This window comes from Catharus ustulatus, chromosome 1 (assembly GCF_009819885.2).
Source record: "Catharus ustulatus isolate bCatUst1 chromosome 1, bCatUst1.pri.v2, whole genome shotgun sequence".
In the NCBI taxonomy this organism is placed as follows: domain Eukaryota; kingdom Metazoa; phylum Chordata; class Aves; order Passeriformes; family Turdidae; genus Catharus; species Catharus ustulatus.
The window spans coordinates 61,517,509-61,538,781 of record NC_046221.1 but is presented as its reverse complement, the minus strand read 5'-3'; the positions used below and the strand labels follow the sequence as shown (position 1 = coordinate 61,538,781).

The 21,273-nt window shown below is 42.9% G+C and overlaps 1 protein-coding gene across 3 annotated transcripts in view; it reads right to left on the bottom strand.

Annotated features, from left to right (window-relative positions):
* SLC66A2 (solute carrier family 66 member 2) overlaps positions 1–12,816 on the bottom strand; it is a 63,464-nt gene extending 50,648 nt beyond the window's left edge. For 2 of the 3 annotated variants that reach the window (XM_033070934.1, XM_033070942.2), the window contains exons 1-2: positions 12,538–12,816; positions 3,509–3,642 (exon numbers count right to left, since the gene is read on the bottom strand). In XM_033070934.1, the coding sequence (XP_032926825.1) occupies positions 3,509–3,642; positions 12,538–12,740 (337 nt within the window). In that variant the 5' untranslated portion in view covers positions 12,741–12,816. The remainder of the gene's footprint in view (positions 1–3,508; positions 3,643–12,537) is intronic. The other variant, XM_033070928.1, reaches the window with a different exon arrangement.
* Positions 12,817–21,273: the final 8,457 nt, after the last annotated feature.

The following is a 21,273-nucleotide window of genomic DNA, read 5'->3' as shown; positions in this document are numbered from 1 at the left end:
AAGATACAAGTTATAAAGCAGATTGAGCCCACCAGCAAAACTGGATGAATGACAAGAGGAAATAATCTTAATGTAAAAACACAGGAGCCCATATTCTACTTGTGAAGCCTGTAAGGATAGATGTCCAAGAATCTCCTTTCAACAAATGCTGTCCACAGGTTTTTAGTATAGTTCATACATTCAGGGGGCTCGAAATCTGTCACAATGTCTTGAGCATTGCTAGAATCTTTGTTGGAAAGAGGTGGGAGGCTGATTTGGGGAAAGAAAAAGAAAGTTCCACAGAGTGTCTGTCTCTCCAAGAACATGAAGAGACTGCTCTGGCCTGCCAACATTCCCAAAAGTAACCAGATGTTTTCAGCTGTCTGAATCTGTGACAACCTTGCTTCAGTTACCTCTTAGTTCTTGAGTAAAGACATAGCACCTGCACATTTTGTATTTCAATTTTCAGCTCTTTAGCATAGTAGCACCATCATGCCCCAAAACATTACAATACTTTGAAGAAAGACAAAGACAAAATTAACAAGAAGCCTGGCCCTTTCTGTACTAAGCCAACAAGGCAGTATCTGCTGCACAGATACAACTTTAAAACTTGGGAACAAATATGGAAAACTGTTGTTGCCACAACAATGGTACCAGGAGATCTGCATTAAGATGCAGTGAGGTTAAATACAGGTTACAAGATAAGAAGTTATTGTTCATGCCCGCTGATTTCACCTGAAGACTCCTTCATGTAGTTTTCAAAGCATTTGGATGCAGGGGAGAGAACTGTCCTATCACTGGAGGTTTTAAAATCAAATTGGGGCATTTGCTGGTTTTGTATTTTGCCTGGTTTGGGTGTTGGCTTTTCCCAAACTGAATTGTTAAAAACAGGTTATACAGTCCAAGTTTAAAAAAAAAGTAACAGAACAGTAGGATATATGGAGAGCACTTGCTCAGTTTTCAATAAGTATGTACTGAAGCATAAAGTCTGTGTATCCAAAACAAAAAATCAGAAAAGGCAACAACAGCACAAGATGGGTTGCACCACTTTCACCTTAATTTCATTTTGCAATACTAAAAGGGAGCGGAGGGAAATCCAACCATTGAGAAGTTAACTGTGAGAAGGGAAAAAAGTCAAGAAAACTCAAATAATCTTGTTAAGTTCTCTATAAACAGAGGCTAAAGCAACCCCCAAACATTAGCAGAAAATCTAGGGAGACTGCATTTCTCACACTATAATAGTTACCCTACAAATCAAACTACAAGCAAATTGACTGAATGGTTTTATATGCGCTGAATAGTTATTGACATTTTGGGCATTTTAAGCCCGTAATACCACAAAACAGGCTAAAGAATACAGAACAAGCTTGTCAGGATTTGAAGAGATTGCTTCTTCATGCTTCAAGATAGGAAGTAGATTCCTTCTGAACTAGTTATTACTTAAGGGACCTAATTTGTGAGAAAAATAAAAACCAAAGGAAAAAGGGCAATTCACACATAACTGAAAACACACTGGTAAACATATACTTATGCCACTTGGAAGAAATACCACATTTAACAATAATATAAGAAAACAGCAAACTCCCACTGAAATATTCTACTCTTTCTAAATATTTTGTATTATTTTATTGAAACATTCAAAGGGAGGACAGAAAAGAAAAACATTCACAATGAAGACCAACCATGCTGATAAATAATAATTATATTATCATATAGAAATGGTGGACCTTCCCTCAGGATTCTCTAAGGTTAACCAAAAACAATGACTTCAAACCTAGCTCTTCACTGCCCCAGTAATCTATAAGAAAAGAAAGTACATAGATTTATCAGCTTGCCCAGATCATCATAAAACTTTACAGATAAGATTAGGTGTATGATTAGAAACACAGTTCTCAATCCTATTTGTATTGTGCTTGAAACCTATTATTCTGTCCAGCTTGAAAAGAGCTTTGTATGCATCTGTATGTTTAGTCTCAGCCATCGTACAGTTATCTTTCTTAAAAAAATACCAGTCCCATGTAAGAAAAATATTCCAACAAGTGTTTGTGGAAGGATATAAGCCTTTCGATGAGAACAAATAATTAAGGACCACAAGTAGGTAAAAATCAGTCTCTCTAGCAAATTCCATATGACAAACTGAGTTTTAGGAAAAAGGAATAAGTAACACAACGCGATCTCAAAGAGTTTCTGTCATCTGTTACGGGAAGGACTGATTACCCCTTAGGAGACTACAGGTCTTTCAGGGAGAGTTGCTTAAAGAGTTCTGTATATTAAACTGAAGAGTCTCCCTTTTCTGTCCAAAGGTTACTGAAGGAGCCTGCAAGCGTGCGTGTGTAAATGGGCACAGGAACAATTTCCGCTCAGAAAGAGCAAACAGAGAAACCTCTCAGTCACTCCACAAAATGCCAGTACAAACAGCAGAGGAGGAAGAAAGCATACATGCCCCTCCCAAATGCTTCCTGGATTTTACCTGCTGCTAAATCTGGCTGAAAGTACTTGTTGAGTCATTCATCCTGCCAGACTGAAAACCCCTGTGAACACAGCAGCTTATGTTTTGAAGCTGGAGTGCAGTTCCTCTTCCACATGAATTCACTTACCTGCATAGTTTCTCACTAAACTCTACAATAAGCAGGCATGGAAACAGCTTCCTTAGCTATTAGATAAATTACTCTACTGCACAGCCAGGAGCTGCTACTATCTGGAATTGGATCAGACCCTCAATTATTAGAGAGTGTGGAAGAGAACAGATGGAGAGAATAAATTATACATCCTTAATGGCAAAACAACTGACAGAAAGCTGACAGTGTTAATTCTATTCTTGTTGGTAATAAGCTGTTACATAAAATGTTGTAAGTCAAAGCCAACACAGAGAAACAAAAACCTACTCATCTCACATTTGTTATCAGCAGGGGAAAAAGCAAGGACACTGCACAAAGACTGAACATTTTATTAAATAGAGAATAATAGACTGGCCCCACTGAAATTGGCAAAATTAATAAAATTAACCATAATAAAATATATGGGAAAATTCCCATAAATCCCAACTAGTCCCATACTAAAGCCAAAGGAAATTGTACACAAAAAGAGAAATTTTGCAGCTACGATAAGAAGTAGTAACAAGTAAATAGAAAATTATTACCTACTAAAGCAAATGTTTGCAATTACAGCATTTAGATAATAGTGTAAGATCATAACTAAGAACTTGGTTAAAAGAACAGCTGAAGAAAATAACTTCTTACTCCAGCCAAGATCTTTAAAAATAATCCAGGCTAGCACAATAACCAGCTCCATATTCAGAATGTGGTGTGAAATATTAGGGAGAACTCAAATTTCTAGACTGAAGCAAGACCTGTCTGAAATAAAAATTCAGCTACATATTTTTATCTGGAAAAGAAGCAGTTTCAAAAATAATAGTTCAGAAAGTGCTACAGCGGGGAGACTAGACTGCAAGACAGAACTTTTGTACTAAGTAGAGCACACAATACTTTAAGACATATTTATCCTCAAAAAGCCAATTTCCGTCACTGACCTGCAAAAGAGCGGCGCTTCACGTTCAACTCATTGGACACACGAACTTCAGTGCACAGTTTCAGCATCAGTAACATTGTAATGATCATGATAATGCTCTGCCACAAAAGAGGGGATTCAAAACGCCTTCCAAACCTAAAAAAGGAAAAGGAAGCATGTAAAACATCTAAGCATCTGGAAAAGGAAATGTTATTAGCAACAGGTGTGGAAGGCTGAGGAAATCAGTCACTAGACAGACCTAATTGCACATACAGTAGCTCAGAGCAGAAGTATCTGAGAACTTCATTTCAACATCCCACTGGACTGATCCTACAGCTGCTGAAGAGAGAAGCTTAAGTTTTTGCTTCAAAAGCCAGCAGCAAACCTATTGTTTTAAAAGGAGAATCACATTCATTAAGCAGTCAGTACAGAGAGACCAGAGTTATGCCACATTAACACCACTTACGTGTGCTCTCCATACACACACCCCAAAGGTTTCACATGGACTTCTGTGCAAAACTTCCCTTTCTCAATTTTTCATTTTTGAATTAAGTCATAAAAACGATAGCACTTGCCCTGTAAAGAAACAAATATCCACAGCTCTGTCTAGACATCTGAGTGGAAAAGCCAGGTCTGCAAAACACACCAACTATTTAATACATTTTTGTCTTATTTGGACCAAGACTGGGGAAAGTAAGGAAGTACAGATGGTGTGTCATGGGAGCTTCTGAGCACTTCCTTCACACAGCAGAGAGGGTGAACTTGGATTGTGACCAGACTTGACTGAAGAGCTCACTCTTCGGTGACTGCGTAAGATTCTGCTGTAGGAAAAGGAGAACCCTTCAGTGGAGATCAGAAATGCTTCAAGATCCTCTTCCTACATTACTTGATGAAAGCTCATCAATCCCCACCACACACTCAGTAAGTGCATAAGGGGTAAAAGGTGGAAGATTATCATGTGCAGCCCTCAAAGCATTTGCACATTGCATTTACAACAGAAAGGTGACACACACATCACAGTGAGCTGCTGCTCCTGTGCTCAGTTATGCCAGGTTTTATGGCTTGAAGACAGAGGTGCTGAGGAAGTGATTTGGTCAGAACATATTGCGGTGCTCCCCAGGCTCCCTCGCCTGTACCATGAAGCACACAGGTTCTCTAAACTTCTTAACAGCACAGTTACTAAGGTCAGTCTTTGACTACATCATGCTGACAGAGTCCTAAGCCTCACATGCATGACAATTATGCCCTATTCTTGACAGTTCCTGTTTTACAGCACTCTGGCAAAATGTAATTTGATATGCTCGGGCTGCTTTCATGGTTTGAGCTCCATGCCAGTAAAAACCAGCTAGGTTCACCATCATGCTGCCTCACACTACTGTGTTTCTGCTGCAGCCATTTCAGGAGAGAGATTTTTTTTGTTAGGAGTCAACTAACAAGGAACAGGAGAGAGATGGAAGATCCTTAACCAGCTTCCTTGGAAATCCTGCACAGAAGAGCCAAGCAGCCCACATCAGTGAAAACAGCCAAGAATTTCCTGCCTAATGGCATACAGCTGAGGAAAAGTACAACTCATTGAGCCTCCACACTACTGCTAGAGGGCCCACCAGTAAATACTGCAGGAATAGCAGATCTGTGACCTTTAGTCCCCCACTTCTTTCTTACTGTAACAAATTTGGAGGACACTATGAGGAAGGAAATAAAGAACACAGCTGATAAGCATAATCATAGGTAGCGCATGTTCCGAATAAACCTTTCACTGCACTAGTTCAAAATGCAGGGGAAAAGAACAAAAATTGGACCCAACCTATTCCCCAGGCTCATGATTCCAGAGCTCATTCAGCCTGTGTTGCAGACTGTGGCTAAGTTCCCCTCACCTACTGGAACTCAATCCTGTCATATCTGCCTCTTACTCAAGGATAAGAAAAAATATGGGAAAGACTTACTGATAATTACAGACAAGTTAACTATAAACCAGTTTACATCAGATTTAGAAAAACCATCTCCAATTTCAAATGCATTTGCATGTAAAAATACAGCAATGCATTTAAGAGGGGCTGAGCTAGCAGCACAAGTTAGAAGCTATTATGACAGTAAATCCAGCCACAGGTCACTGCAAGGTTAGTTTCTCCCTGCTGATGAGATTATTGGTGATTCACTAATGGGTGCCTCACAAAAGTACTGCCTGCAGTTTAAATACCCACTCACTATAAACACAAATAAGCATAGGCACCTGCTTGTCTGATCACAACAATTTGTCATGAGATTCAAGTATTGCTGCAGACCCTCTACCCCTACACACTAGGTGGGAAAAAAAGTAAAACAAAGATCACAACACACAAGAGAGTTAAAATAGAAATCTAAAAATTCTTATGGGAACTTCAAGCAATGCAAACCGCCTGTACGGTTTTTCACAACCATCCAAAGACAACAAAGGTTATACAACAAAACATAACTCATCTGAAATGTATCTTCCTGAACACCAAACCCCAGAATGAGTCTTGCAGGCAACATAACCTCTAAACTAGATCAGATATACAGGAAAACAAATAGCTACCACGGAAGCCAACAGGCAGAGCAAAAAATTACACTACCTGGGCAGCAAAACTGAAGGGAATACCACTGTCAAGGACTACCCTTGGGTTCTTAAAGCTGTAAAAAAAAGCCAGAACACTCATTTTGCTCAGGATCATGGACACAAGCACCACTCCGAGCTGCTTACCCTACATTGCACTGATATAAGGGCCTGCCAAAGCAACACTAATCCAGTTTAAGACTCCTCAGGCCAGCTTCAGCCAGGAGCACTATGGGATGTAAGCCCTGAAGGGAGAGCGTGCCATTCCATGTTCTGTTTCCTTTCTGCCTCACAGACATAATTCCTGTCTCTGCATAAGCAGGAGCCAGGAGAGGAGGAACATTAAAGTAATTAGAGCACCTTATGAGAGAAAGATGAAGAGCCTTAGGATACTAGAACAGGCTTGCAGAAAAGATCAGCTTTGAAATCCTGGGAGTGAGAGGTCACCACCATTATTCTGCATTTTCACCCCATAACTACAGTGTTGTGTAACAAAGTGAACAGTGACACTTGCAGTATTCAAGGAACTCAGACTTCATATGTCAGACTACAAAGAGACAAAGAGCTTTTCCACTGTTTACTTCATTTGTAAAAACAAAAGAACCCTTTATTTCCTGTACTAGTCAAATACGCAAATAAAGGCAGGGAGTGACTTACATGTTATTAGTGTTTCCACAGCCTTCACATGACTAATGCATGTTCAGGGTGATGAATACAAGAAGTGCACATTCAAGCCAGAGCAGAGACTAACTAGTTATTGAGAAAACTACGTAATTGCATTGGTACTATTCAATTCTGCAATAATCCTGCTATTCCAGTCCTGAGCCTACTTGAAACAGCAAATGCAGATTGTGAAAAAGAAGCCTAAGCTAGACCAAACATAAAAGGTTTGCTTATATAAAAGCTTTTCCTAAGACATCTTTGAAATAAATTGACTGCTTTTGGTGCAGCCCAATCACCATCACCCTGACCACTGTTTCCTCCTACACTCCTGGATGCTGTTCCAGCTTTCATCTGCTGTCTGCTTTTCAGCTCTTTGAGAAGTTACAGATTCCAGGCAACATGGAAAGTACACAGGATACACCACACACTACCAGGATCAAGACAGATATCCCAGGGTAGCCGCATGGCAACTGTCCTGAAAGTCATCCCAATTACAGAATTTAACCTGGAGGATTTAAGCAGGAAGAAACAAACTAGTTTTGCAGAAGCATCTTTTGATACAAGGTTCTTCTTGACATGTAAACTTCCAAGACTTTATGCATCATTCCAAACCAAGCTCCTCACTTGGGCATACAAATTCTACTTCACTTTCTACACAAAAAAGGCAGCACATCTTATCACTGCTCTCTGACACTTATACAAAGGAGGAGGAATTGCATAACACTGTCAATATCTGAGCAAGATTCCACCAGCAGGCCATATGCAAGGCAATCTCTCAAAGTTCTAGTCATTTTGTCAGCTTGATTCATAGCATCATCCCACATTCCACACATGGTAAAAGCTGGCAAGATCCATTTTAGTAACAGAAGCCTTAAAAGCAGAAGTTTCTCTTTCTCACAGAAAGTCCTTCAGATATCACTGCTTCACTTCCCAAAGCCAGAGCAGCATCAGACAGAAGGGATCTGGTCCACAAATACCACTGTAGATATTACAGCATAATAAATACCTAGGAATCTACCCTTGACAAGACCAAGTTCACAATTTCTCTATAAATTGCCTCCACCTTCATACTTGAGTCTCTAAACTTCTACTCTTAAACAGGGAGCTTATTCCATTGACTACAGCAGAGAGCTCCCATGCTGTCGATATTGCTGTTTTAAGATATTTTGTTTCAGGTCAATTGACATGGAACTCGTAGAGGGTTACCTTTGCTCAAAAATAATACAGTCCATCGTCTCCATCCTGTCCCCAGCCGTCAGAACTTGTTCCCACGGTTTGCCATAAGGCAACTATTTTGTGAAAACAGCTCCAAAACTGGATGGTTTTATTTTCTGTTTCTGGATTTCAGTGGCACTGCTGTATCAGTTTTAGGACAGTGTCCCACAGAATTCCAGCTCAAAACCTTTGGAAAGAACATTGTCTTCTTGGAAAATATACAAACCCTATTACATAATCACATCCATTTTACAAAACGTAAAACTGAAAAAAGATCTCAAAAATTTCTGGGGATAGCAGGTAACATAAGTACTTTTGGCTGTACTTAGTCAAGATATATATAAAAATGTCTACATTGATTTCTAAGAAATCTATAGTTTCTTTTCCTCTAGCTATTTACTCTCATTTCAGTATTAGAAGAAACTGTAATTTATATCTTCATAAGCTCTGCTTTAAAAAAAGAAAGGGCAAAGAGAGAGAGGGGGAAGAGAGGGAGAACTCACAAGTATAAGTTTTTCTGCATCCTCCACCCCCAACCGATTACACAACTCTCACCCGCCTTCTCATTCCCATTCTCCATCATGACAATGCAAAGCCACTCAGCTGGCAGCCTGCAGGCCACAGGAACCCAGGAGATGTGTGCACCTCGGTCTGGTGCCACAGGGAACTCTGGAGCCACTCCACAACTTCAAAACAGCCTGGGACAGCTTAAACAGATAATTAATCACCTCAAAGCTCAGGGTATCCCTTGAGCAAGAACAGAGAGCTAACTCAAGAATGGATAATAAGACTAAGGCACAGCTATCAAAAATGGTAATGAAGTGTTTAATTAAAAATGTAGAGGGAAGAAAATTGCTATCAGGTTTTTTTTGAGCAGGTCATGCGCTTTCACATGCACCAGAAATACAAAGACCTGGGAGTTCTGCACTGCCTCTCGATGTCAATGCACAGTGCAGACTTTCCCCAGGCTGACCAGTCCAGACAAACAATGACCTGTGGGGCTAGAGAAGACAGGCAGGAGAAGCAGTACTGACAATGGCAGAACTTAACAAAGGGGCAGCTGATGCAGCTATATATCATAGCCAGCAGCTACACTGGCACCCCAAAGTAAATACTGATTTGATGTGTTAGATAAAATCGTAACAACAGATTACTTTTAAAAATAAAGTTATATTGGTATCAAATCTGCAAACAAGAGCACAAAATCTGCTCTTCACACTGGTAAACAGAGACTCACTTGTGTTATGCTATAAGCACAAACTGCCTACTTTTCATTTTTTTAAGAATCCTCTTTGAAAGTGCAAAAGACTTACACATAGCCAAACTACTTTCTTTTTCCTAAACAAAAACTATGCATGCATAAAGTGAAGTAGAACCACGCCCATTGCTATCCATACCCTGTCTTCATTGTTCCAGACCAATCTTTTCCCAATGTTTTTACACTAAGTCCTAGCACATTTTTGGAATACAGCAAGGCCAAACACACAAAACTGAAAGCAGAAATATCTCTTTAAAGATGACATTTTGAGACATTTTGTGAAAGAGAAGCATGAAAAATGGATGCTGTGCTACTGTCATCACTAGTAAACTAAAAGTTCTTTGGGCACACCTTGAAATTAAGTGATTAGATGCAAGAAAGACAAGGAGGAGAGTCCTCTTGACTTCAAAAGATGGCTTACCACTGCAGACAGTCTAATCAGACAACAGAATTTGTGAGAACAGGTAAGTGGAAACAGGACTGTTATCCTTGATCTCAGGAGTACTTTGTTCATTGTCTACTGTCACAGTGCAATCCACCAGCTGAAACTCTATTGACACATAAAACATGCCAAGGTTAGGAAGCAAATACTCTTTGGAGGGGAGACGAAAGGTCAAACTAAACCCACTGCAAAACCAGACACTAAACCAAGAAAGGATAACCTCTGAAATAACTGAGTACAGTTAAAGGAACCTGTGGAATCTGTCATTCCACAAAGAGAATGTGAGGGAATTTCCCCCATAGCTGAGGAGAAGGAAGTATAATAAAGCCATAAGGGAAAGGTGGGAGGACTGGGTCTGTTACAAGCTACACAAATACGGAAACACCAGCACTATCCAAGAGCAAAAATACAGAGGCATAAAAGGCATAACAGGCAGAAACAGTCTGTCCTTGTGAGCTCCACATTCAATAAATGAAATTTCACGGAAAACCTGGAAGTAGCAACAGAAACAAATTACAGAAATGTCTTTGAAGTTGAAAACAAAACTAACAAGCAAAAAACAATAGAAACATGAGCCATTCTAGGAAATAATTAAGTCCTGAAAAGCAACACTATTAAAACTTGAAAGTTTTTAAGGCCTAACAATTTAAGTACTAATTTTTGGGTCAGGGTGGAGGGGAAGTCCTGGAAAAATTACTCTGGCTCAAATCACATACTTAATAATCAGAAGTAATGAAGAGAAACCAAATGAAACCAGAAGCTATATGGCAGTAAAGTTTTCAGAAGAGAGGCTTGGATTAATACTGGGTTTGCTGAAGGGAAAGAGATGTCAACTGGTACTTGGGGAAAAAAATATATACAGAACAAAAATTACTTGCAGGAACAGTTCTGTCCTGGCACCAGAATGGATTAAATTATTTAATAAATTTAAAACAAAATAAATAAAGCCTTCTCATTTCCGCCAAAGAATATTACATATACAATTAAAATAATTCTGCTGCTTATGTCATTATCGAGAGCATTGTGTCCCAGATAATGCATCAGCCATAGGTGACACTAACCAAATACTGCAAAAATTGAATTGCCAGGTTGCTCTATGGGTGCATTTTAGCCATGTTCACAGAAATCACAGGCTCTTGCTCTACGCTCTTCCTTAATCGTCCAGATGCACCCACCCTCAATAACATCCACCCTCAATGCTGTTTTCATGACTTACTGGTGCTTCTAACTAACTAAGGGATGCCTAATTTTTTAGGCAGACGAGCAAAATATTCTTTCCCCAGAACACTGAGTTATCATTACGCAAGTACTCTTTTGTCTTCCAGTTCAGCAGAACTAAAAAGAGACAACTCATTGCAAGTACAGACAGAAAGGTTTGTGCAGGCTCCTGTGTGAAGTCATTCCATGCCAAGCTCCAAGGTGACCAAAGCCTACACAGTGCTTATCTGTGTCAAGGAGTGATACTATCATGTGGCTTAACTACACAATAAAATAATTACATATTCCTATCAATAATGCATTCTCTCTCTTTTGAGGTACTGACAAACCTTTCAACATTGACAAAAATTGTAACTTTTCATTACTTGCAGTATTTATACTTTCACATATCTCTTAACTAGATCGATTCACTTTTAAGAGCTTTCACGTCTTCCATAGTCTGAGTCCCACTTAACAGATGCACTCATCTGATTTACCTAGAAGCTGCCAGCATCTCCATTCAGGTGTAAGTCATTTCTATATTTTAGCTACCTCCAGTAAAACCAAGTATCAGACTATTTCTCTTTCTAAAACTGTCAGCTCAGGCTTTCCACTTTTCCTCCTCTTGCCAGTTCCTCTACTTCCCTCCTGCTTTCTTGCTTTCTCCATATACTTCTCCCCAGAAAAACACAGTTCCAATGCAAGAAGTAGCTCTGATGTAGTGATGACTCCTGTTTGACTGCTGGCTTGTGGTACCAAGGAAGGGTCTCCTGCTTTCCACTCCAGCACAGCACTTACAAGTTGCATGTTGCTGTAGCAGAATCCAGGAAGCCATTATACTGAGTCAGAAGAGGTTTCTTTAAAAAGAAACTGGAAACCAACGAACGGATGCAGCCTGCTACCTATTAGTTCTTCATGGATTAAAAAGCATTATTTTGTAATCAGAACAGAATCATGGAATAACTGTCCTTAGTTGCAGTAATTGTCCAGACCATTTAATCCTTGGTTTCCCAAGTACATTCTCAGTGGTGTAGCATCTATACAATCAGAAGTAATGAGCAAGATTTTAATAACATTGATTCACAGAAATCATGCCCTGCTTGTCCAGCAGCACAAGACCTAAATATGGAAATAAACTTGCTCTTAAGTATAGAAAGTGGTGTTGAAAGCAAAAGGAATTTCCTTTTGAAAGGCAGTACATCTTTTCCTTGTTTATCCAAGAGTGAAAATTTACATCTGTAATTGTGCATGAAGATCTACAAGTGGATCCCCTTTGAAGCCAGCTGGCATCCCGGGAAAATGCAAGAATATATGGCAAGTGTTCCAGTGACATTAATGTCAACTAGACACCAGAATAAGTGTGTGGTACCGAGGCATTCATTCTGAAAATGGGGACAGAGGAGCACGAAAAATGTAAAACCAAGAAAAAGGACCTGACTTTGCATAAACTCTTTACCAACAAGTTTAAAAAGTTTCATCTTGGAAATCAGAGTGCTGATAATTAGATCTACCAAGGGGAACAGACCATGCCTCCCAGCCCAGCTCATTCTTAACAGACTCGCACACTGATGGAAAGACAGCATTTTAGATCTCCAAGAGAAGAGAAAACGTAAGTAAAACATTATTTCGTCAAATATTCCAATCAAAGCTTTACAGCTGGCAAGCACGAACCTTTAGAACTGAGCAGAAACACAGCCGACTTACCAAAAAAGTATCCGCAGAATGTTTGCGACCAGCAGCACCAGGCAGACGTAGCTGGAGAAGCCGTCGGCGTTCTGGGTGCGCCGAATGTCCCGGTACTGGGGGATGTAGGGCACGACGCCGCCGAACACCATGGCCCCCGCGGCGCCCCACGACACCAGCTGCTGCATGGGCACCAGCAGCCACTCCAGCCCGCCCGGCTCCATGCCGGGGGCGCGCGGGGAGGCGCTCAGGCTGAGGGGCGCCCGCAGGCTGAGGGTGCCCCGCCGCAGCTCTCCGGTCGGGGCCGGCTCTAGCCACGGGCGGGCTCCGGGCCGGCGTGCGGCACCATGGCTGCGCCCTCTCCGGCGGGGCCCGCACCTGGGGAAAGGGACGGGGCGTCAGCCTGGCTCTGCCGAGGGCGGCTCCGGCCGCTGCCAGCCGGGCGCTGGCGAGCCCGGACCACCGCCCTGCCGCGGGTGGGCCGGGGCCGCCCCCGCTCCAGCCTCAGCCCCCGCCCCAGCCGCGGTCCCAGCGCCCCGCAGGAGAAGCCGCGCCGCTCCATCGCTGAGGAGAGCGGCCGGGCAGGGCGCGGACACGCGGCTCCGCCGCCACCCCCGCCCGGCCCCGGTTCATGTCTCCGAGGGGGCTTCTCCGCCTCCCTCGCCCACCCGCGCTCTCCCCGTCCCGCCGACAGGCACGGCCGCCCGCCCCGCACCTGCTCCCCGAGCTCCGGCCGCCGCCGCCTCCATCCCCTGGCGCCGCTCCGCGGGCGGGCAGCGGCGGCCGGGGCGGCCCGTGACGCACCGCCAGCGGCCCCGCCCCGCCCATGAGCGCCGGGGCCGCCCCTTCCTCCGGCGGGCATCGGCGGCGCCGGGGCCGGGCCCCTTCCTCCCCGTGCGTGCCTTGCACCGCGCTGCCGGCACCGGGACACGGCGGGCGGCTCGGCTCCCCCTGGCGCCTTCTCCTCCTCGGCTGCGCTGAGCTGCCGCCCTGGGTCCTGCTCCCCAGGAGTTACGGAAAATTCCGTCATGCCTCATGGACAGTGGAGGCATGGGAGACAAGGGAGGTTTTAAACTGAAAGGGAGGAGATTTAGATTAGATATTGGTAAGAAATTATTTACTGTGAGGGTGGTGAGGCACTGGAACAGGTTGCCCAGAGAAGCTGTGGCTGTGCCATCCCTTCAAGTGTTCAAGGCCAGGTGAATGGGGCTCTGGGCAACCTGGTCTAGTGTGAGGTGTCTGGCAGGGAGGTTGGAACTAGATAGTCTTTAAGGTCCCTTCCAACACAAACCATTTCGTGATTCTGTGATTTCTGTGCCTCTCTGAATTGCTGGTGCTGGGGAGGGAAAATGTGCATCTTCTACCCAAAGGAGGGCAAGCCCAAAGTCATCAAGGAGCCTCTACTGCTGCTTGCACTGGGCCAGCGGTGCTGCACACAGGTGTTGTGTGGAGAATGACAGCATGGACACTGCATCCACCTCCTTCAGCCACACTTTACGGGATGGATCATCCACAGTGCATCCAAGTGGCTGCACAGCTGCCCTCAAAGCTTGTCCCTTGGGCTCCCCACATATTACCCTAGACATGCTTCTTTCTACCTTGTAAGTGCCCCTGCTGCTCACCTGACAGGTAGGAAATGAGATGGGTTTTCCTGCATCTGAGTGATGTATTATTTTGTGTCCTATAGCAGCAGCTGCAAATGTTTTTTGTGAGTTTTACAGGTAAAAGGAGCCAAATTAAAAATAGAAGTGTCTGTTTTGGGATTTCAGAAGCCTTTTGTTTACTTCCTGCATGGCAGCACCTTGCTCAACTGCAACCATTTCTTCCACTGGGTAATTCTTGCAGCATGTGAACCTGCACATTACCTCAGCATGTATTTGTCCAAGACATTCTTGGAGTACCATCACAAAAACATCCAAAACATCCTCCTATATAGATCAGGTGACCAGTGATAACATTGGGACTTACCTTTCCTACAAGGAAGCAGCAGCTGTGCTACTTGAACAAAGCTCTATTCCATTGCACAGACTTGGTAATTTGATTGCTGAAGTTAAAAATACATCCTGGATGTTTTGAATTCTGATTTTTGGATGAGGATCCTGAAGTTCCTAATTTCATCGCATCTGACTTACACAGAGAGACTATAACAATCCAATAAACTGCATTATTTACTGCAGTTTATTGTAGTACATAAACTGCATTATTTAAAACATTTTATTATTTAATGGCTCATATTTAATATATCACATGTGCATTTTCATCAGGCAGTTAGGCCAACTTCTTTACACATTTTCCTTGGAGCCCTTAGCACATTATTTTTCCTTAAGCACAAGGGTCTAAACAAACCTCTAGCTGAAAATAGTAGTAGCCCAGATTAGAAAGCCAATTTTTTTCATGTAAATTTTACAAATATTTTGAGAAATTATGAAGAGGTTATCTTGAGAAAATAAGTATTTTGAAGTAAGTAAGAAGGTTACCTAAGTGGAAGAAACTGGCCAAGCTGGCACCAGATCTCTAGGTTAGCTTCCAGAATTATTCCATGATGCTCTTAAGTCTATGCAATAACAAATTATATACAATATTAAAATTCTGAAATACTCAACTAGAAACAAAAAAGTGCTTAAACTTAGATTGTTCTCCCTTGAAACTGTAAGGGTAAAAGCTGTGAATTACAGCACATTGCTATGTGAATACAATTCAGTTCTGGTCACTGAAAAAGTCCTAGTTGTTCAGGAGTTAATCCATGGCTGTAAGCTAAACTGACCAGTGACACCAGACACTGGCTAGGAGGAGGAATGACAGGTTGGCTGAACTCCTCGGGCTGAGCAGCTGCCAGCATCAGGGAGAGACCCTTCAGGTCTCAGGATATTCTAAAAAGCCAGGCTCAGGGCTTTTTTTGGTTGTAGTACTATCCTGAGGTGCTTGCTGACTCCTGGCTGGCACAGGAACGTCCGACCACAGCAGACCCAGCAAGATTCCAGCAGGAGAGTGTGCTGTAAGAAATTTATCTAAACATGGAGTGATAACAGGTGATTGGAGAGAGTCTTGCATCATGAAGGAAAAGTCCCACAACCTGCAGGTCTGAGTGCAGTGACACAAGAATGAACCTTGTGAGGCTCAATCAAAGCAGATTTTTTTCTCTGGGAGATAGTAACTAAGAAGGGGCTCAGAAGGACCTCTCTCTCGGTGTAAAAGCAGAGCCTACCCTAGAAACAGTACTGCTTCACTGCCAGAAGCAATCCTCTGTTTCAAGTGATGACAAAAAGAACAGGTGCATTTATGTTTTCACACAGACTGGCAAAATTCCTCCATTAGGGAAAAAAAAACTTCTCTATTTGCTAGAACTACATTACCCCTTAAAAAAATACAAGCAGACAAAGTTTCACACCAGATCTTTGAAAACTGAATTAATCTTTTTAGGACATCTGCTGTAGGAGAATTGATATTGATCATGTGAGCAGCTTTAGCCACCTAGTTATGAACTGGCTTCTAGAGATAACATTTTGGTGACAACGTAGTCCCCAAACCTCCAAATATAACGAGAACTTTGATTTCTTTTAGATTAAGAAATCTGATAAGAAATGTTCTTGTACTATCTTTAGATATGGTTTGAGCAAGCTGAAAATGGTGAACAGACACAGGATGTTTTCAAGGGGCTTTTAACTTTAATGTTGGGAGAGGTAATAAAAATTACTATATAAGGTTTCATTTTTGCAAATAGGGCCACTGACTTAAAAAAAGTAAGCAGAGCCCCATTTCTACAGTTGGCTCCATATGGCCATATTCCTATCAGGATGACAATGGGACCAGCAGGACACAGGAATGAACCACCCAATGGACCAGTTCCATGACAAGCTTTAGCCACCTCTGCAGTTTTTTACAGGAGGAGGACAGCTTTTGGTACTTCACTTGTAGTTACTGCAGTAGCAAAAATAGCAGATTGCTGCAAGTCTCCCAACCAGTCTGTTGTTCTGACAATTGATTTGAAAGATGACTATTAAAATTATTTTATATTCTACATTGCACAGAAGCAAGCATATGAAGTCCATTCAAAACTATGCTAAAGTGCAGATATGCTCTAAGTTACTTCTTGAACACACTGCAAAAGGAACACAGTATAAAAGGATAAAGTGAATCCCTATGGCAGCCAAATTCCCTTCAATTATCACATTATATATCTCATCCTACAACTACAGCCATGGGAAGATTAAAAAGAAATATTCACTGTACTGTCCATAAAACAAATAAATGGGTCTTAAGTGTCTTGAAATTGGCCATTCCTACCATAATGTATTATCACTAAATCAGCTGTCCTCTCCGGTTTTTTTTATTTTTTTTTAAAGCAACCTTGCTGCAACTGGTGGCAGAAGCTACCTCCTGGCCTCTCCTACCACTGGTGAGCCTGTTTTAGCAGCTGATGGCCAGCATCAAGCCAGCATTAACAGGAGATACAGGAGTTTTACTGCACATCTTCACCACTCTTCCTTTCTTCTCCTGCGCTGGTCTTTGCAAACAAAACAGTGAATATCAGCATGAGTGGAACACCCACCTGCATGCACAGGAATACCCTCTGTACTTCCAAGGAGGTGCTCTGACAAACATGCTCAAGCCTAGAAGCCCATCCCTGGGCAGTTGTCACGTGCTTTTCACTGGGGAGCAGGAAGCAGGACCATGGAGGTTGATGATTAGACTCCTCTCTGTACTTGGACTGCTACTATCTCCACAGACGAATGGAGAAAAAGCCCTAAAGCAAACATGTCAGAGCAGGAATCAGCCTGACAGCTGGCAAAGATACATGAACTCTTCTTCAAACCACTACAGCTTTGTAAACAATGGGCAAAGTTTAGAGTGGGGTGCTAAATAAACATCAGTCCTAGTTCAATTTCTTACCTGAGTAAGCAGCTGATGGCTGGACACAGGTAAGAAGTTGAAGCAGGACTACTTAACCCACAGCCTGCTCTTCTGTCAAACAGATCCAGCTGGCTGCAATTATTTCTTCCCCACCTGCTCTTGGGATGCCTTTGGTGTGTCCCATGGGCTCAAGGTCACCTCAGCAGCTGGCTACAGCAGAGAAGTCTATAGGCAGTTCCCAATCCACCTGCATATCCTTGCCTATGACCAACAATGCAGCCAGAAGTTCTCACCTCAACAGCCCTCAGGAGCAGAGCTGCTTTCTCTTAAGAAAATATGCAATAGAGGAACATCTCCACAGATGGGATCTGCACAGCATGCCATGGGAAAGTACCATGCAGACTCCATTCATTGCTGATCCGACACATGCTGGTCAGCATCAGAAGAGACAGATTCTTCTTTTTGTTCTTTCTTGCTAAAATGGCTATTTTATTAAGCTGGTTTTTGTTGGACTTTTTTTTGAGATGATGCAGAAAAGCTCTGAATCATCTCCCTCTCTTATGCACTCACTTCACTGGGGCAAAATGCTCACTAATTACAGGATCAATTGTGTTCCACAAGAAGCTGCTGATACTAGAGAGTGAGCTGGGAGAGAAGGAGTGTGGTGGGTTGATCCTAGGCAGCAGTGAAGCCCCCACTGCCACTTGCTTGCTCACTCATTTCTGCAGGATGAGGCATAGAATCAGCAGGGTGAAGCCATGGGAAAAATACCTATGGGTTGACAAAAAAGCCTTGTAGTGAATAAAAAGAACATAAACAGGTGATGCAAAGGCAACCACTCACCACCTCCCACTAGCAGACTGGTGCCCAGCCAGTCTCCGAGCAACAGCTACTTTGGAAGAAACTTCCTGCCCACAGCCCGGTTTTATTGCTGAGTGTGATGGTGTTGGTTCTGCATGTCCCTTTTATCACCTGGAGCAGCTGTGCTGGCTATTTCCCCTCTCAGCCTGTTTGCTGGGGTGGAGGGGAGGGCAGAATGAGAAACAGAGGCGGCCTTGATGCTGTGCAACCACAGCTCAGTGATGGTGGTGTTCTGCCAGCACTGTTTTGGTCACAAATACAGCACCATACAGGTCACTATGGAAAAAGCTGACTCCACCTTAGCCAGAGCCAACACAGGGCATGAAATGCAATTTGGGAGATCCTCAGGCTGGCTTTATCACTGAACATGTGAAGGTGCAAGTGCAGTGTCCAAAGTGTCAGGAGAACTATCCCTAGCCTGCTCTGACTCATCTTCTCTCTGCTGTGGAGTAAATGAGAAGCAGAAAGAAGAAAGAAAAATAACAGACTAATTACAACTTCATCATGATTCAAAATACCACCAAGTGACCTGGAGTCAGTAGCATTACAGCATCCAAACTTAGTTCTTAGTTTTTTCTTAGTTCTAGAGCAAGGACAAAGTGCTCCTGCTGACATTTACACACTGTAGCACACACCTGGCTTGTTTCTGTTAGATAACCTCAACATCTCTGGTACACTTAAAAACAGAAAAAACTAAATTTATGCTCTCCTTACCATGAGCAAAGAGTGCAGAATGGGGGAAAAAAAACACCAAAGACCAACTTTTTGCAGGAGCGATACTTGAGTTGAAGATAATTTAGATGAGACAGACACAAACACTGCAGACTGATTTTTTCTGAAACCTCAAGGAGCTGCAGTTACAGGTGCTTTTGATTAATACAGCATCTATCCCAGAGAGAAAATTAACATTCTCATGTGTCCTCTGAGCCACTCTGGCCAGCCCCAAAAGTGGGAGCAGCCTTGGGGGCACCTCTTCCCCAGTTGTGGAAGGGCAAACCTCCAGTGCTCTTCTGCTCAGCTGACACTTGTGCTACCTATGCTGGCAGTGTCCCTTGGCACTCTCTGGCCTCTCTAAGCCCTTGTAATTTCAGATGCCTTTTGCCAGGCATGCTTGGAATATGCACCCAAATGTCTCCTGCTGGCAAACACCATGTGGAACACTAAACGGAGCTGAGGTGGGAGGGCCTCCTACATTACCCAGGCTGCATAAAATACCTGTCATAGCTCTTAGCACCTCCCCTCTGCCACAAATGTCTCACAGAAGAAGCAGGCAGGCCACTGCCAGTCAAGGTTTCAGTCTTTAGAGCATATTTGCAAGAGATCTTTGTTTCAGATGAGAAAGGGCAAGCTTTTTTCCCCAACAAAAAAAAAAAAAAAGCCAAATAATCAGATTACCATACTCTTGGCTTTTTTATTACTGTCATTGCTCACTGAGGCACATCTTGCTGTTAGAGCATGTGTTCTACACCTAATGTTCCCCATATTTGCCCAAAACAGCTCACGTTTTATGCAACCATACTAAGTGTTTTCCACTAATTCAAGGTGAATTTTAACACCTGTACCAGGGAAACACACCAGTTGCCTCCTCTGGGAAAAATTGTGTGTGAAGCTGCAAGGAAGCATTAGCATAACTGCAGTTTGGTCACAGGAAACGTTACCACAGTAAAGTTGTTCCATCAGGCAGATATTATAATAGCATTTCCAGACTTTTGATAGCAAAATTAACAAGTGAGAATCACTGTCATGAACAGTGAGTTTGTCAGTTACCCTGTACCCACACTTTCTGGAAATGCAAAATGGGCATTTTCCAATGAACCACTGCCTCCTTTGCCCTGCTTCCAGCCTCTTGAGCAGAGGCTCTCTTTATCAAATACTTTAGAAAAATACCCTTTCCATCACACACCTAAGCACATGCCACATTTAATATCTGTGCACAAAATGCACATTCTGCTCCAGACCACGAGGTCCCTGGAAGAGAGTCACACCAGGCTGTGGGATCTGGACATGTGAGGTTAGCTGCCTGTCCTCGTGCCGGGGTGGTTTGAACACAGCCCCCAGATACAGTGCCAGGTGTGCCAGCAGGCCGGAGAAACAGACCCTGCTCCCTCTCTCATCAGGGACCAACACCTCCAGCTCCTTCCTGCCGCCTTTCAGAAGGTGAAATGCGTGGTGAATACTCCTTCATCCTCACTATCCAAAGACAATGGAACAAGGCTGGAGCAGAAAAAAGCATGAGAAGCAACATCTCTTACCAGCCATGTCCAGGAAACGTAGCTGGAGATTTCTGGATCACCACATAATTCAGCAGTAAACAGCAGCTGGGTGGGTGATTTCACAGAGCCATGAATTACACATAGCTCTTCACAGAGCCAAAGGATGCCACCACCACCCACCACACCAGCCTCCACAGTCACCTTTCTGCTGCTCCTGCATTTATTTCAGTGCAATAACACTTACAGGGAAAATGACACCCTGTGTTCTGTCACAGCTACTTAGCAATACATGATGCCCACAGCACACTCTGAGCATCTGATCAAGATTATCCTTAACCCTGTCAGTTTTCTTTTTGAAAAAAAACTTGCAGAAAGGGGCTGACTGAAAAATTTCACAATAGGGGGATTTGTAAGCAGCAGTCCCAAACCAGAACACTTTTATTGAAGGCAGAGCACCTCCATCAGGGATCAGGTTTCCTAACGGCTGGAATTACCCTTTTCTCTTCAAAGATACAGAATCTGAAATTTGAACCATGAGCAAACACCCAGGCTTTTAATATTCACCTCAAATGACTTTGTCTTTGAAAGGAGCACCAGCTGTCAGACACCACTGACCCGAATGCCTTTTCCCCTGCCTGAGGCATTTGCATTTCACTAACCACGTCTTTCCATGCTTTTGAATAACAACTTGTTGGTCTACTGATGTTACCATATGAAAGAAAAGCGATGCCTTCACCAGGAAGTACTCCAGTGGAGCAAGCTTTCAGTGAACTGCATTATGCTGAATCAAAAGATCAGGTAAATGTTAAAGTTTGCTACAGGAACCATCAGC